Source organism: Rhea pennata, chromosome 25, assembly GCF_028389875.1.
Source record: "Rhea pennata isolate bPtePen1 chromosome 25, bPtePen1.pri, whole genome shotgun sequence".
Classification (NCBI taxonomy): domain Eukaryota; kingdom Metazoa; phylum Chordata; class Aves; order Rheiformes; family Rheidae; genus Rhea; species Rhea pennata.
This window is the reverse complement of record NC_084687.1, coordinates 3,712,563-3,729,352: the sequence shown is the minus strand read 5'-3', so window position 1 is coordinate 3,729,352 and position 16,790 is coordinate 3,712,563. Positions and strand designations below refer to the sequence as shown.

The 16,790-nt window shown below is 45.5% G+C and overlaps 2 protein-coding genes across 4 annotated transcripts in view; one reads left to right on the top strand and one right to left on the bottom strand.

Moving 5' to 3' along the window:
- RPS10 (ribosomal protein S10) overlaps positions 1–16,790 on the bottom strand; it is a 382,514-nt gene that overhangs the window by 176,314 nt on the left and 189,410 nt on the right. The window lies entirely within an intron of this gene.
- ANKS1A (ankyrin repeat and sterile alpha motif domain containing 1A) overlaps positions 1–16,790 on the top strand; it is a 69,170-nt gene that overhangs the window by 6,599 nt on the left and 45,781 nt on the right. For 2 of the 3 annotated variants that reach the window (XM_062595045.1, XM_062595044.1), the window contains exons 7-8: positions 2,593–2,710; positions 8,714–9,291. In XM_062595045.1, coding sequence (XP_062451029.1) covers positions 2,593–2,710; positions 8,714–9,291 — 696 coding nt within the window. Of the gene's footprint in view, positions 1–2,592; positions 2,711–8,668; positions 9,292–16,790 lie in introns of those variants that run through there. The other variant, XM_062595046.1, reaches the window with a different exon arrangement.

Here is a 16,790-nt window from a genome sequence, read left to right as displayed (position 1 = left end):
ATAGTAAGAAACTTATGACAAAATGTTAAGAAAAATGCAGGAGGGGAGAAGCCATTGAGCTTTTTAATATGATAGCCCTAAGGATTTTGTCTTTTTATAATGCTGAAACTTGCCCATTGTGTGTCACTGCAGTACGTGTTCCTGCTGGGCTGGGCAGGCACAGAGAGGTAGGAATATGCTTGGGGAATGTTGCAGACGTTTTGGAGCAGCATGCTGATCTGCCTTCCTCAGAACCCGTACTCATGTTAGCGCCAGGACAGTTAGTCATTGAATGTTCTGGGTTAGGCCAAACTAATTTTAAAAGTAGTCTTTTTATTCTGTTGCCAAGATAGAGCTATCAGTCTAAGCAGATGTGCATAAACAAGAAACTTAACTTTCATCATGGAAAAATATTAGTTCAAAAAATGCAAAAGAGCTGATTGTCTGTAGGGTCCTTGAGTGCCTTCTTTCACTATCAGCAGAAACCTTCTGGATTTGTAGCTGAATAAGAGTTTGCATTGTCAAATATAACTTCAATTTCATTTGTTTACTACTCATCTCCGAAAGGGAAGTGCAGACAAAAGACAAGGCGCCGTGATTATTCTAGCAGATTTATCTACGGCTCTGGTGGCGGGAGGAAAGAGGAGCAATATGCGTTACCTTTTTAAATTAACATCTTTCAAAGCAGTGTTCAGTGTTGTGGATTTAGTATGCTTTGTAGAGCATACTCATTAGTAAGCCTCTTATTTTTAGAATTTGGTCATAATGAAGGGATGTTGAACGCAAACCAAAATGTATGAACAAATGAAAGATGAAGCAGAAGTTTTACTTGCGCTTATTACAGCTGGTTGCAGAACATGCAAAGTGAACAGAGCTCTCCAACAAACAGCAGACTTCATTTTGATGTTTTGAGTGAATTTAAGCCTGAAACTCTGATTAAGCCTTAGAAGGATGAGAGATGGGGGAGGGAAGAGTGTAATCAAGCCTATGAATACATTCACAAATGTTTACAAGGTAAAAACTGAGGTTGCATGCTTTAGGGAGCTACAGTCTCTGAATATGTTCAGTGCATTTGAAAGAGGACAGTATGATAACAGTCATTTGCAGGAGTCTTAGGAGTGTACTAATGCCTGGCGTGAGATCCAACCTACAACTGTTACGACAGGCTGCTGCTGTGCAGTATTTTTCCAAGAACTCTGGCAAGAGCCTGTTACCCACTGTTACAGTCTTTGATGTTTTTGTGCCACCATCTGGTCAGAAGTTTTTCCTTAATTTTCTCATTATGAGTTCCTTCACCTGCAAAGGAGACGGTCTGCTTGGCAGCTCATGCTTGAAGCAGGCAGAATAAATACTTTCTTTACTGGGCATGGCCCGTTTCCTCCCACTGCAAAGCTGATTTAAAAGCCAGCTGGGCTTATGCTGAAGCAGTGCACAGATGTAGGATGTCTGTGCTGCTGATTCCTCTGTGTCCTTCCAAGACAGTTTAAATGGCTTCTAGGGGTCCTGGCTGGATCGCAGCTAGGTAGGTACCGATCTGCCCTTGAAGCAGCTCTGATGCTTTCGCTTTGGGGAAGAAATTGGTGGCACATGTCTACAGCATGGCAGTTCCAGGAGTCTTTGCAGAAAGCAAGCCCTCCCTGGGGTTTGTGATGTTCAGACCTGCTCTTCCCTGTCTTGACAGGGGCAGGATCACTCGCTCTCCAGCTTGGATTTGACCCCGCTGTAGTGGCCAGGGTTGTGGTGGGCACGCGAGGTTCCTGGGATGGGGCCGTACCATATGCCGAGGTCTGGCCAGGAGATGGTGCTGGAAGGCAGCTCCCCTGCGAGCCTGGTGCAGCCCCATCAGCACTGGGGAGCAACAGTTCCAGGATGGTGTGCCTGGCTCCCTGAGGTGTCGGGTGCCTGCAGTCTTCGTTGACAACTGCCTGGCTACAGGTAGATGATGTTTGGGTCATCTGCAGCAAGATTCATTTGGATCCTCTGTCAAAACCACTTGTTGCATGCGGATGGTGGCTTTCCAGAGCAGCTCACTGGAGGTTCTGCCACTGGTCCAAACAAAGTCTGATCTGAAGCATTTTTGAATTTAAATGAACAGAGTCACTGTTGTATGTCCTGATGTTAAACTCAGTTTACTGTATTACCTGAGGTCTCTGTAGTTCTAAATATGCCATGATTCCTGAGGTTAAAAATGCTGGATCTGAGTTCTGGGAAGGTGGGAGGGATTCTGGTTTTATTTGCAGCCGTGTCCTAATAGGTCCAGCAGCTAAATAGTGAATGACAAAGCAAATTCCAATAGCAACAGTATGTCTGAATTGGGATGAACAGGAATAATGCTCTCAGCTCTTTTTCCCCCAGGCTAGCTGCAGACTTGCGCAGTGAATCAGTTGGTCAGTGCTAGAAAGCTGTAGACAACCTTAAATACTAGAATATCAAGCTTTTTTTTTTTTTGTTTTGAAAAAAAAAAGAGTATTACATTTTGGATCACACTCTACAGCGAAGGTGTCGACTCTGCCACTTCCTTGCCTAAATTGTGGTATAAAGAGGCCTTGTGCTTTACTGCAGGGATAAATAGCATTGCTTTGTGGAGCACTACATTATGCCATTTTTCATTAGGCCTCTGTTGCACGAAGGAAGAGCAGGGGAAGTGGAGCTGAGGAAGAGGAGCATCCTTATGAGCTGTTGCTTACAGCAGAAACTAAAAAGCCAGTTGCAGTGGAGAGAAAAACAAAAGGTAAGTGCCTGTCCAAAAAGTGCAGTGGTTTGCTTAGACACATTTAACGAAAATATAGAGGGCAAAGTGGAGCTGGAACAGCTGAGCTCTGTATTGGGTGGGGCAGCTGGAGTCTGTGTTGTGATTGTTTTGTTTCCTGGTTATCTTCCCTTAATAAAAAGAGGACTAAATGTGCCTGTCCAAAATGTACACAGAGAAAAACAAACTATTCTTACAACTGAGAGATTGCAGGACCTAATATGTTAATTTGGAAAATCAACAAATCTTGTGCACAGTCAAAATAAATGCAGAGAGGTGGAAGGCTGTGTGATGCTGTTACAGCAGGCGAGATAAACCAGTGCAAGCATTTAAACAAGCTGTATTCTCAATCCAGCTGAGTTTGAAGACCTGCTGGCGATGCATGTTTATATCCGCAGATGATTAGCCCTTCTATCTCAAAATCAGCACACTGCTGTGTATTGAAGCTAATCTGAGATGTAAAGTAACAAAGGAGGAAAATAAGCATGCATAGAGCCAACCCCTTTCTGGAACGGACAGAAAATTCGCTCTATGGCCGGGTTAAATATTGAGCTTGGCTCTCTTCTCCCAGAGGGACTTTCATGCTTTACAGAGGATCTGGGAACACCTTGTCTCTCACGTCTGGCTATCGCTGGGCTTTTTGGCTTTCCTTCGGTGACAACAACAAAAGGTTTGTTTAGAGGAAAAAACATCCCTTGCGTTATTCAAATGTCCTGAGCAGGGATTTGGAAGGATTTAATTAGGACTCTAAACCTGGAAATCATTTCATCTCACGGTTGAACAGAGTATAAGGAGGAATGGAGTGATACCTTATTGACTCCCCTGTAGGACCTGCAGATCTCTTTTTTTTCTTTTTCTTTCCTTTTTTTTTCAGCATGCTAGCTTTCATTCCTCGAATCCTGCTGTACTCTTAGCCAGTGTAGGAGGGTACAAGAGGTCACTGTTTTCCCACCAGCCTTTGCCAAAGCCGCTTGGTGCCTTAGGCAAAGTTATGATGCTTTTCAGGTTGAAGTTTTGTGGTCTCAACTAGGAATAGACCTTGGACTGGGCAGCAGCCACTGAATCAAAAGCTTTCAGGCTAACTTCTCAACCTGCAGCTATTATTCAGTCCAACTCACTTGTTTCAGAGGAGACTGTTCAGCACTGGTTTTTTTTTTTTTTTTGTTTGTTTGTTTTTTGTTTTGCGTTGTTGGGCCTTTCTCTTGCAGTATCACAGGTTGCTTCTCTCCCTTTCCACAAGATGTTTCTCAACTTCTTTGGAAGCATGGGTCAGGTTTGAAATCTCCCACCTTGCTCTGCTAGAAACAAAAGCAAATGTTTCAGGCTTGGCAGTAGCTGGAGTCGGATGTCAGAAGGGCATGGGGAAGCAGAAGTACCTTAGTCTGCAATGCAAGTTTGTGTTGATAAAGGAGGGGGAGACGTTTGGGGAATAGTGTAGTCATTTTGGCAAAGGTTAGACAAATTTGGGCTCTGTCAGAGACCTAGAACTTAACTGGGGTATTGGAGAAAGTTTCTACCTGTGGATCAGAAGAATCCTGGTGCATCGAAGGTGACAGTCTGATCCCAGACAGGGAGCAGGCTATGGCATAGCTTTGAATTGCTCTTTGGCCTTCAGACTGAGAGGCTTGGATTCAAGATGTTGTTTGAGTTGTGGAGGAGCCTTTGGTGAGGAGGGATGGACTATGATTCCTATGGGCTGCTGAGAAGAGTTTAGCAGGGCAGCTGAAAGACAGTTCCAGGCATGCTGTTTTTAATGGTGCCTTTCATATGTGATAGCTGCCTTTGTTCGTCTTGCTGCAAGTTGTCTTGTATCCAGTGGCCGGATGAATGTGGTATTATCTGCCTGGCTTTGGTTGCCTCTTGTATCTGTTGCAGCAGTTTGCTGTCACATGCTGTAGCACTAGGAAAAGTTGGCCTAATGTTTTGGGCAGAGTATCAGATGTGCTTTGAGCCAAATTCTTTTCCATCTCCTTTGGTAAGGAAACTACGTGCGATCTCAAGCGTGAAGTCAGGGCTTTCAGACCTTGTAACTTGACTTGTAAACAGGCCAAGAGTGGTGAACTGTGTGTGGACTGGTTGGGAGGAGACTTGTGCAATTCCTGCTGCATTCAGAGAAAGACCAGATGGAGGATGAATGGGGAAAATACTTCTGAGTTGTGATGTCTGTCTTACTCCTCAGGAGAGTCATCCACAAATGCTGTCAGCAGTAACCAGCCTCAGGTAGGACTGACTTGGTTCCTTCTGATGCATATTAAAATCTAACATTTGTTGTGGTTCTGTCATGCTGCTTTGATAGCAAGTCCGGTTTGAAGTTCCTACCTTGCCCTTCTTCCTGCTAGAGGTTTTCTCTATGGTTGTCCTGATTCAACCAGTTGTATGACTGTGCGTTAAACCAGATCTCTGAAATGACCTACTAATAAAACACGACATATGTTGTAGATAGATTAGGAAAACAGATCTTTTCATGGGGCCAGATTATGGCCATGAAAATATGGGGTGTATATCACTAGAGGCAATCTATGGGGAGCCCTGGGTACAGCCAAAGGGTACAGTGGTTAGAAACCTGTTGATTTCCCACTCGGGGGAATAATAATGTAAAACCGCAGCATACATCCCTTCTCCTAGCCCCTTCTAATCCAAGCCTGCAGTTCTCTCATGATGTATTGAGAAGCTTCTGAGCAAAGTAATATAGTGGTGATATCTCTTCACAGTATGATAGTGATTTATTGCCATTTCTTAAAGGAAGAATTAGGAGAGGGAGTACAAATGATCACAAGTTCAGGTAGCTTTTGATGGATAAACTCTGTCCAAAACAGATGAGGTGGTGAGACTAAAACATGTGCACGCTGCAAATTTCTGAATTTGGCACACAGTACCTTGCTGTAAATGAGCCTTTGTACTTCTGGTTTACTGCAGTTGAAGGTTATTTTTGCATCTCTCAAGTAACACTTTGCAAGTTAGCATCCCTCTCTTTTCTGGCCTTTTGTGCAACCGGACATAGATTTGCATGCTCATCTTTTCACAAATTTTGGCATCATGTAGCATGGGAAGCCTTTTATAGGTAAAGACTGAGACCAACATGTGCCCTCAGTAGTTCTAATTTTGGGGAACGTCAGCAGAAAGCAGCTACAATAACAGCTTGATTCTCATAATCCAGGGGCATGAAACAAAATCCTACTGGTGATACACAGGAGACAAACTTGCCCTAGGCAGCATAATTGAGGCTTTATGTTACAGTTTTGGGAAGTGCTATATATCTGGGATCATCAAACTGCTGGCTGGGGAACTCTGAATTGAATCTGCCCTGGGAAGCAGACAGCCTGTACCTGGAAATGTGCTCCCCATCTCATTAGAGATTGAAAGCAACCCCTGCTGTAGACAAAATCTGCAGCAGAAGTTGGCTTAAAAGTTGAGCACAGTCAGATATTTGTGCTTGGGTGTAACGGTGGCTACAGAAGTTGAATAGAAGTCCCTACAGAAGAATGTATGTTAAGGATGCCTCTTTTTCTGGATGAAGAGGTGTAACCAGAGGATGCTTTCACAGGTAGAGAGATGATAAACACCCAGAGCCTCTGCATTCCTGGCCTGTGTGCCTCTGGTAAAGGAGCGAGACTGCTCTTAGCCTCCTACATACATTCTCCTGTCTCCAGTTTTCAGGAGAGCTAAACTCTTCTCAGTAGCCCATAGCCCATCCCTCCTCACCAAAGGCTCCTCCACAACTCAGACAACATGCTCTGAAACATCTCCTTCAGGATAGTCCTCACTTCTCCTGCTCACATCTTCTGTGTGAATGTTGTTACTCTTGCTTCAGCTGTTCCTTCTCGCTCGTGCTTCGGAGTCTTTCTCCATTGGCTCAAGAGGATGAATGTGTGACTGATTTCTGCACAACAGGAGCCCTTTTGTAAGTCTCTGGAGCTGGATTTGGAGCACTTTGTTCTGTCTGGGCCCAAGCGTTCCAGCACGCGGTGTAAACTTTTACCAGCCGCCCTTCTGCCTTCAGCAGAAATGTCATTAAATGTTAATCTGGGGTGTGGAAAAAATGCTCTTTAAAGAAAGAAAGCAAATGAGAAGAAAAGCTGTTCAAGTTGCCAGATCTATTCCGCTTTAGTTTAATGTGACCATCCAGTCAATGCGGTGTCCCTCTTCCTGGCCCTGCAGCATTTTTCAGTAGTCCTGGTCTATCGTGCGACTGCAGCGTGTCTGAACTGTTCTGAGACTTCTCTCCGATGTTGCACCTTTGGATCTTCATGCGTAGGAGCTGAGCGTAGTCTAGTCCTGATATGAAATGATGAGGTGCTGCTGCTGGTGATCCCCAGCTGGTATTAGAAGTGAGGCAGGTGACCTTTCCAGGCAACACCTTCTGCCTGTAGAGACTGTGCTTCCCCTCCCAGCAACTTTAGTTACAGAACGAGTGATGCATGTGCTCCTACAAGATGGAAAAAAAAACCTGCCAACTACCTCACTGTCCTGGAATCTTTTAACCCATAAGCTACAGAATGAAATAAGATCTAGGATCACTTGATACCGCTGCGCAGCCAGGTCCGTCAGCGCGCTGCCCTCCGTTAACCTCTGTTCCGACTAGGCTGCCAATTGAGCAAGCTGCTCTCTGCGTTTTTGTGGAGTAAACAAACGTCTGCGAGGGACCAGCAACACAGGGCACAACAAGACCTGGGGATCTGAACTGGCTCACAAAGATAAATGACTAATTTGGAGCCCTTTCCTGTCTTGTTTCTGGTGTGAGGATATACTGCAAAAACACATGTGTGCTGGTGTTTGAGAATGACCTGGTGAAACCTCATGCAAGAAAGGATGCCTGGGACGAATGAGTTCATCTCGCTTCTGTTGCCAATAAGCTGCTTTTAGTTAAAGATAACTAAAATTTGTTAGTGTATTTTGCCTCACTGAAATAGAGATGCCTTTGTCTGAGCTCCTGCAAGCTGCTGTCTCAAAAACCCAGCAATTTCCTCTTTGCGTCTGAATATCTTCCTTGCATTTCTGGGCCGTGTTATCAGGGCGCTTTGCTTTATTGCTCCTTTGCAGTTTGTGCTTTTGTCCTCAGACTGAAGAGTTTCTCCAGCACTAAATGAAGTGGTTAAAATTTACAAGCAGTTACAGACAGGTATATGAATCTTTGATAAACAAAAGTTGTATTTCTCAGCTGTTTGGAATTTTGCTTTAGCAAGTAGAAGGAATGTGTGTAACATGCCCAGGGTGAGTATACATCTGTCTGTGCATATGTTTGGCAAATTGGGATCAGTCAATTATTCATGATTTATCCAGGGCCCTGGTACCTGATATTAAAGATATTCGTGCAGCAGTAGTGGCTTAACAGTGTCGTATTTCTGGGACAGTCGGTACTGCACACAGCTTGCTGCCTTCATAGACCAGACCGTTCTGCATTTGGTGCGGAGCTTCTAGAGGCTTTTTGATGAAGATTTTTATTGTATAAACTGTTTATTCCCCTCCCCTGAGGAAGGAGGAGAGGTTAAACTCTGAAACCGCTAGGGAGGAAAGCCGTGTTTTTTTGGGGGGAGAGGATTTTGGAACTTTCAGGTTGATTGCAGGCCAGAAGTTTTCCCACCCTTCAGCTCATGCCAAAAGTAGGGAGTGCTGCTCTAAATAACACTTTGGCCTTTATGGAAATGTATCAAATGTTCCAGGAGCCTCTGTCTGTGCTGCTCCTACCTCCCTTGCTCTCTCTGCAGGATATAGTTAGCACTTCTCTTAGCCTTATATAGCAAGGCCTGATAGTTAGTGTTAACAGGAATAAAACAACAAGGAGTGCTGCCAGATTGCATAAATCAGGCCAGTGTTTGGAATTTCATAAATGCCATGACTTTGGGTACAAGTTGAGCGCTCGGAACAATACTGAACTGTTCTCACTTTATCTCTCCCTCCCTCGCTGAGGGAGGGCAGGGGGAGAGCTGGAATTTTGCTGCTTCTTCCATGTTTTTAATTTTTTTTCCTGTTTTCCTCCCCTCGAAGACCACAGGAGGAGCAGTGGCAGCCGCAGCCAAGACTCTGTAGACGGCCAGGACATCCAGGTTCCCGAGCAGTTTTCTGGGTTGCTTCACGGTTCTTCCCCCATCTGTGAAATAAGTGAGGACCCTTTCAGGCTTGTTTCTTCCGTGGAGAAAGGAGGCGCTGAAGGTACGAGCCACCCACCTGCTATGCAGCTGGAGGACGCAGACTTGCCTGCTCCTGCATCAGTACGGACCAGCTCTCCCGACCAAAACTCGCAAGCAGTCTACGCAACCGTCCAGCACTCGCACACCAACCGGGCGGATCCTGAAACTCTAGTCACACCCCATGTGCTGCAGCACCCCGGCGGTGCCGAGGACGAGGGGGACAGAGGTGGCGCTGTGGGCCGAGCCCACCCGGGGAGCAAGCCCAAAGCCGAGCTCAAACTCAGCCGCAGCTTGTCCAAATCGGACTCTGATCTTCTGACCTGCTCTCCAACAGAGGACGATGCCATGGGGAGCCGGAGCGAATCGCTCTCGAACTGCAGTACGGGGAAGAAGAGACTGGAGAAGTCCCCGTCCTTTGCTTCGGAGTGGGATGAGGTAAGGCTGATCTTGTTTAAGAGCTTTAGTGCCAGGAATGAATCTGAGAGCAGGAGCTCCCCTGTAACAGGTTGGCCTTTGGAGGAGGTCCTAGGTTGCTTTCATTACTCTTGTTAACTCGCATCTCATGAACAGGCAAGTGCTGAGGTATAAGAAGTTTTTAAGGTGTTAAATGACGAGAGAGGCTTATTTGGAGTGGGCAAGAAGCAGAACTGCAATAAGTGAGGGACTTCTTGTTTATTTTTTTTCTAAACCACTCAAACATAGGGCTTGATTTCTTGCAGACGAGCCAAAGAGCAACTTTACACCCCCAAAACTGCGGTGAGTTGATAATACTTGTCATGTCTCCATGTCGACCACCTCTTCCCAGTTCTTTCCCTGCAGACTATCCCAGCATCATGAAAAGAGGTTTCTGTTTTTGGGTCTCTGCTGCTGGGGTGGAAGCAGTATCCTGGGTCTGTGGGCATGGGAAGAGCAGGGCAATGAGGCTTTGGTTTGTGTATTAATAGTTCCCTGTGTCTCTTTGCGTGTTTACACCTGAGGCTTGCTGAAAGTCAGTTTGTTGTAGTACGGAGAGGCTTGTGGATAGTTAAATATTTCGTGCTCAGAAAGTTGGCCCTAGCAAAGCACTTGGGCAAGATTAAGTGTCCCTCTGAAATTCGGCACTGCAGCCTTCCTGCAGCATTCTTTGGGGATGATTCTCTGCTGGTAGAGCCGGGGCGCTGCCCAGGAGATAAGTGCGGCTGAAGCACTCTTTGCACACCGAGAGGAAGCGGAGGCACCAGCAGCGCACTGGGTTCGTGAAGGCTGCGTGTGCCGGGCTTGCAAACTCGGGGCAATCTCTGCCTCGTGGGACACCTGGGTCCCTCTGCTCTCCTGCCCCAGGCTCAGCTGCCTCTGATCCTGGCTCAGAGGCAAAATCCTTCCCTCAGAGAGGATGGAGGTATTCAGAGAGGGCTAAAAGGGCCGTGGGAATCCTGCTGCAGCACAAGCACGCAGGTAGAGCTCATCCCTCAGTTCAGACCCTGCCTCTCGCTCCCCGCGATGCTTCGAGGGTGCCAGTGCAGATTTTCCTCCTGTAGCTGTTTTGGCTACAGAGCCTTTGCTCCTGGCTCAGTTATGCCATAACTGTTAGGGAAAGATTCGGGAGCAGAGAAGGCTTGTTTCAAAGGATCAGTTACTTTTTGCTGTGCTTGCCATACTAAAGTGTTTACAGCAAACGTGGAAAAGGAAGGAGCCTTTGGCTTTACAGCATGATTTTACTAGTAGCAGAGGTCAGGTCTTGGCATGTCCACGCTTCCTCTGCTCAGAGAAACAACCCTGCAAATCTGCTTCCCTGCTTGTAAACAAAAAGCATCATTTCCCCCCAGTGTCAGCCTAACAAGCCACAAGAGGAAAATCAGCTTTTCCTCCTCACTGTGTTAAGGTGAGGAAATCCGAGAATGAACGTGAAATATTAACATCTGTCTACACGAGCAGGTCTAACTCAAAAAAAGAAAGAAAAAGAAAAAAAATGATGGTTTTGTCTCTTTGGTTGCTCGTGTAATTTAAATATCTCATGGAATTGTTTGTAATCTGGCAGTAGCATCCTGTGGCTAGGACACAGTTTGGCTTGGGGTCTCCTGGCTGTCACTGACCAGCTCAGATGATTTTAGACAAGTGAATCTCCTCTCTGCCTTAGTTTCCCCATCTGTAAGGTAGTGTCAGCCTTTTCACAGCATGTTTTGCCTCCTGTTGAAAAGCACAGTATAAGGTTAGGCATAAAAGGAACGAGCTACCAGCTGGTGATTCACTGGCTTTAGCTTGATTTGCCTTTTAATTTCCAAAGCTTTTGTATAGAGTTATTTGGGGGGGGTCTCATTCTGCCTCCTGACGCATGCGTAGCCCTTGCACCCTCTGCCATTGGCAGGAGGGGCCCGGCTCACAAGGCAGAACGGTTTTCCGTAGAAGCAGTATAAAAGGGAGTTGCTACCAATTATGTGGTCAGGCCAGTTCATATGATAAATATGATAAAGCAAATTACTCTGATTTCTGGTAAAAGTGGTAAAGATGGACCTGCAGGGTATTTTTGTGTGTGTGTGTGATTTGTATGTGCAGAAAGGGGCTGATCTGGCTGGTTGTAATGCAACAGTGAGATTTAAGCATAAATGTACTGCTGATCTTGGAGGCTTAATTACTTCCCTGAATGGGATAATGCAGCTGCTCTGAATTAAATGCAATGTGCAGCCTCTGCATTTATCAGGCTAATATAAAACCTTGCTGAACCACCCCTGTTAGCAAGGATTTGGCCCTTCCCCTGTGTTAAGGGGAAACAGTGGCAGATTTATGTGCGTTATTCTGTCGATTTTAATAGTATTTGTGCAGGCGGCTGAGGAGGAGGCCGATCCCTGCGTGTGCAGCTCCGCGCAGCTGCAGCGGGCGAGCGAAGGATTTCTGCCCGCTGGCCTTGCCAGCAGTAGGTGTGCGTGCTGGGGGAGCCGGGGGCTTGGGGAGGGACCCGTTCATGTCAGCAGGCAGACGGTGCTTCGCCGACCGAAGCGAGCAAGCGAATCCGCAGCTTGGAAGCGAAGGGTCGCCGCGCTTTCCCAGCCGAGCGCCGCCGATGCCCGTTGCTGGAAGTGGAAGGAGCCTTTGCTGGAAGCGGAAGGAGCCGCCGGCTTGCCGAAAGGCTGGGAGGGGGAAGGAATGATTCACTTTGCAAAGCTCGTCCCGCTCGGCAGCGGAGAGCGGCTCCCCTGCTCCGAGGGCTGCGCCGTGCTCCGGGCGAGCCGCGCGGGCTGCGTCCCTCTCGGGTGTAAACCCTTTGCAGTCAAGGCAGAGACGTTACCAAAGCGCACAGCAGTGCGCTGTCCCCTGCGGAGGGGGAGCGGCCGGCTCGGCTTTGGCACGCGTTAGCCCCCGTGTCCGTCCGTCCATCCGTCTGCCGTGCACCCGTGCCGCACCTCGCTCGGCGCGCCTGACCGAGTCCTACCAGCAAACCTCGCGGTGCAGAAGCCCGTCCGGCTGTTCCTTGGCTTTTGCTCATGTGAGCCCTCCCGTCTATTAACCTTTGGGTCCAGAAAGGGCTGAACTGATTTCTCTCTTGATTATAAACTATTACAATCCTTTTTTGCATGAAAGGCAGCACACACATAATACAGTTAACTGTTTAGCAAAGGCTAAGAGCATAGGCCACAACTTTGCTTTATTTGAAGCCCATGCTGTCTGTCTTGCTCCTGGACAGGTTTAACTTTTGGAACGATTCCTTATCCCCCTCCCCCAGCTTATGATGCTTTTTTCTTTTCTTTTTTTTTCCCCTGGCTCCTTTTTTTCCATTTGATAAATTGTCCATGCTGAGAGATCGACTGAGATGAAGTAGGACTTTATCATGATCATTTACTGAACTGCCACGAGTTTGTGGGGAAGAAATTTCCTGACAGAGAGAGTAATTAGTCTGGGCTATGGTCTCCCAAGGGAAGCACTGGAAGGGGGATCACCGGTCTTGAGCAGACGTTGTAAAATATTCCTCTAGGAATGGCAGTGGCAAGAGGGGAGGGGGAAAAGGACAGTGACAAACGCTTTCTGCCTCTGAGGTGCTGTCAGGTTCATAAAATAAAAATACAACTCTTTGAAAGCAGTATTTGGTGCAACCGCTCTTTTCCCAGGAAGGAGTGAAGCGGTGATGTGAAAACTGCTAAATGCAAATACCAGATAAATGGGATCTGTTTGTAGAGTTTCTCAGTAGAAAGCACGGAGATGTTTTGCTTAGGCACAACAGTAAAATGCTGGAACCTCAGCTCCAGGGGTTCAGTATGTTTTGCAATAGGAAGTTTTCTATGTGCTACCGTGATTAGCTCCATGAAGTCACTTTGACTTTGCACCCTGAATTTTAGCCCGTGCAAATTTTTTGCCTAAAGACAGCAGCACTTCCAGAATAGCGCAGCTGGGATTCCCCATGCTGGGACCTGGGGGTCTCCCCTGCCCTGCACTGAGGCCGATCCGGCTGCCAGCGCTGCTGTGCGTGCTCTCGAGCCCGAAATAAAGCACCCAACCTCCGCTGTGCTCCCAGCAGCTCCTGGTTTGACGTGGAGCACGTGGCGGTCTGTCTGGATGAGCAGAAAATAGCCGAATTCATGGAAGTCGTACAGGTTTGCGTCAAGCTTTGTCTCAAATGGTTTTTGAGGTCAATGTCACTTAACATCTGGAATGGTGTGAGCCAAGTTCCTTTATGCCTAAATATATATCTATGTGTATCTTTTTTAGTAAAACCTGTTTTTAGTGGGAAGGCTGGATCCTTATACAGCCCTTGGTGGGAGGGCTGTTCCTTTATGCGAAGGAATGCAACCCTTGAGGAAATGCAGATTTGGCCGTTTGGGATTATCGAGTTATCCCATGCTGGGCCTAAATGACTTGTGATGGTTTGGAGGATCACAGCGTTGTTACGTTGTTGGTATCCATCGGATCCAGAAGATGCAGCTGTCAATTTGATATCACCAGTCCTTATCTGCTTCTGTGTTTCGAGCAGAAATGTCTAGTGTGGAGAAGCAGTGTGGTGATGTTTGAGTTGGCTGCTCTTCTACACTGTAGGTGTCTGAGAAAAATGATCTTCTAAATGTTTGAGGGCAAAAAAAAAAAAAACAAACAAAAAACAAAAAACAAAAAAAAAGAGCGATGCTACTGAGAATTAGCCTCACACCCAGCTTCTGACATTGCTTAATCCTCCACTTTCAGCTGCCTGCTCTCCAGGAAGCGGCTCCAATGCTGAATTTGTAATGAATTCTGTGCTAAGAGGTTCATGCATCAGTATCGTAAAATTACGTGACTGCTTTGTGTTCTGTCTTCAGCTCTTTTACAGAGATTAAACCTCCTTCAAAAGAAACTTTGAGAACTGAATAAAACATGCATTTTATTTTAGGTTTCCTTAGAAAAAGGAGATGCACAAGCTATCACTTTGAGGCATTTTTTTTCCCTGAGTAAATTAGTTAGCTGATGAATTAATGAATATTTTGTATCTAATTATGGCACTGGACAACCATCTTGCCTCTTCTATTAAAAAAAAAAAAAGCTATAATGCAACTCTGCTTTTCACTATTGACTTGGGAGGAGATCTTTCTCATTTGCAGCATCTATGAATGTGTTATTGCATGGGCTGTTGATCCGTTTTAGGGCCTTAATGCCACATAAGGATCAATGCAAGGAGTAAACTGCACATCTGTAGTGCCCACCACCAAAGACTTTGCAGAACTCGAGACGAAGTTGCTAGAGGTTGTTGCGTCTAGTGGGGTAGCTTTAAATACTTGAGCTCCGTTAACCTTGTCAGGACTGCTTGGGTGCTTAAGTACCTCGTGGAATTAGTGCCTTAATTATACTCTTACAGCTGAGGATTAAGAACATTTGCATTGAAATGTGAAGCTTCCATGAAAGCTCTTCCTGCAAAAGCTGCCGCTTCCATGAATCAACTCCCAGAAGTTGAAATTCTGAGCTGCAAGCTGATGTCGAAAGAAAATGCAAATATTTCCCTTGCTATTCAGGGAGAGAACTGCTATTTTTGTGCTTAGTGAAATTGCATCTTGTAAAGCGCAGTGAGGTTTTTTGTTGTTGTTCTGACAAGCTCGTGCAGCTTACCTGCCGGCTAGCTGCTCCCTTATGGCCCAAGCCATGGATTAAAATACTAGTGTTGCAAGTGAAAAATTCAGCTGAGGGAAAAAAAAAAAAATAATCAGCCTCTCCATATTAATACCACCTAGAGCATAAAAGCTTCAGGTCCCGTCCATGGCTTGGACCAGGGCATCTGCGCTCACGTGCCATCCTGGATGTCCTTGCTTTCATATCTGACCTTCTCTCCTGCTGCTGTGTCCATAAACCTCTTTTTCTTGCAGGTCGTGAGACTCCCTTCTTCCTTGCCAGCAGCCTAGGCCACCTAAATAACTGAGATTTTGTTTGATTCTGGTGTTTAAGCCCAAACACTCAGTTTGCCCTGTCTTTGAATCGTGTGACCGGGCAGAGTCTGTTTTCAGTCCGGGATGTCCTCAGCATGCTTTTCAGCCTCTGTTGCTTGTTTTGAACTGGCCTGAATTTCTAAGCATTAATTCCAGCTTTCCCTTTTGAAAAGTTGAAATGTTTTCTGTTTTTTTGTTTAGGGGAACAAAAGTAAATGTGGTCAGTATCTTTTTTCCAGTTTCCGCTATTCTAAACAAATGTGTCCTTCAGCATCTTAATTCACTTAATTATTGGTCTGATTACTCTATTATCTCCAGATCACAAGATTTCCTTTTGTTTTTCCTGTACTAAGGTCAGGAATTCTTGCATCATTCTCAATGTCAACTCTTTCTTTTCCCTTTGCCTCCAATGGCAAGATTTCCTCTGGCCTGATTAACTTTTCTTCTGGCATGGAGGTTTTTCTGTATTTCATTTCCACGATACAGGTTTGCTACATACCTAGTGCAAAAGGCTAGTCTATTAATAATAATATATTGAACTCAGCAATCTAAGCCAAATGAAGAGTGCTTGTTCTGTAGGTAAAACCAATTGGTATTCTGTGTAAAAGGCAAATAAGTACACCCTTATTCCTGTATTTAGCAGCAAGGTTTAGACATATCACAAACCTCTATTTGCCAGTTCTTTGGGTCGTATCAATTCATCTGGAACTAGACAGGTATCTGGGGAACCTCCCCGAGGGCAAATTTTAAAAATACGGTGAGACATTGCAGCTTATCAGCTACAGTCTACCTGGAAGAACTTTTCCATCCATGCAGTCAGAAGGATTTGCGATCATGCCCTAAATGCAGATCTAAATGCACAACTTCTTTCTCCTCTTATTTATAGGTCACCAATTACAGGCTGAATGTGTATCTAAATTAGCGTGCGTGCATGCATGCTGTGCACTACAATAACAATTTTGGTCTGCTATTGCTATGTGTTTCTTCTAACCTTACAACCGTATATTAATGCCGTATTGCAGCAGTATTGCTTTCAGTTCACTGATGTTAATTATTTGGGCTCTGGCAGTCACTGTAGTTACGTAACCATCTCATGACTGCTAGTGTTTGCAGGACTTTTTTTCAAGAACACAAGTGTCCAGCTTCAGTGTCCTTACTAAATTTGGTCTTTCGTTATGTTCTCTTCTCTCTTGACATCTTAAAACAGTTCAGAAGGTTTTTTTATATATTTATATATATATTTATGTAGCTATATAAAAAATAAAAAAAATAGTGGTTTTGTAGCTCTATCTAAAGACTTCAAAGCAGGCATAGCCTTGAAATTATTGAGCGCACGTGTTGTGTCTGGAAGGCACGCGTTGCTGGAGGAGGATACGATGTGTGAATTCTTAGGTTTGTTAGGCATTGAGGTGTCTCAGACAACTGGCTTGTTTTTGTAACTTATTTTGGGGTTAACAAAAAGAGCACCAGATTTTTTCAGGCCTTCAGTATTTGTTATGCTGAGCTCACAGCACAGGCTGCCGTCTTTTGTATATGCAGAATAAACTGAGCAATGAAATATGAGGCTTCTGCTCTGTGGCC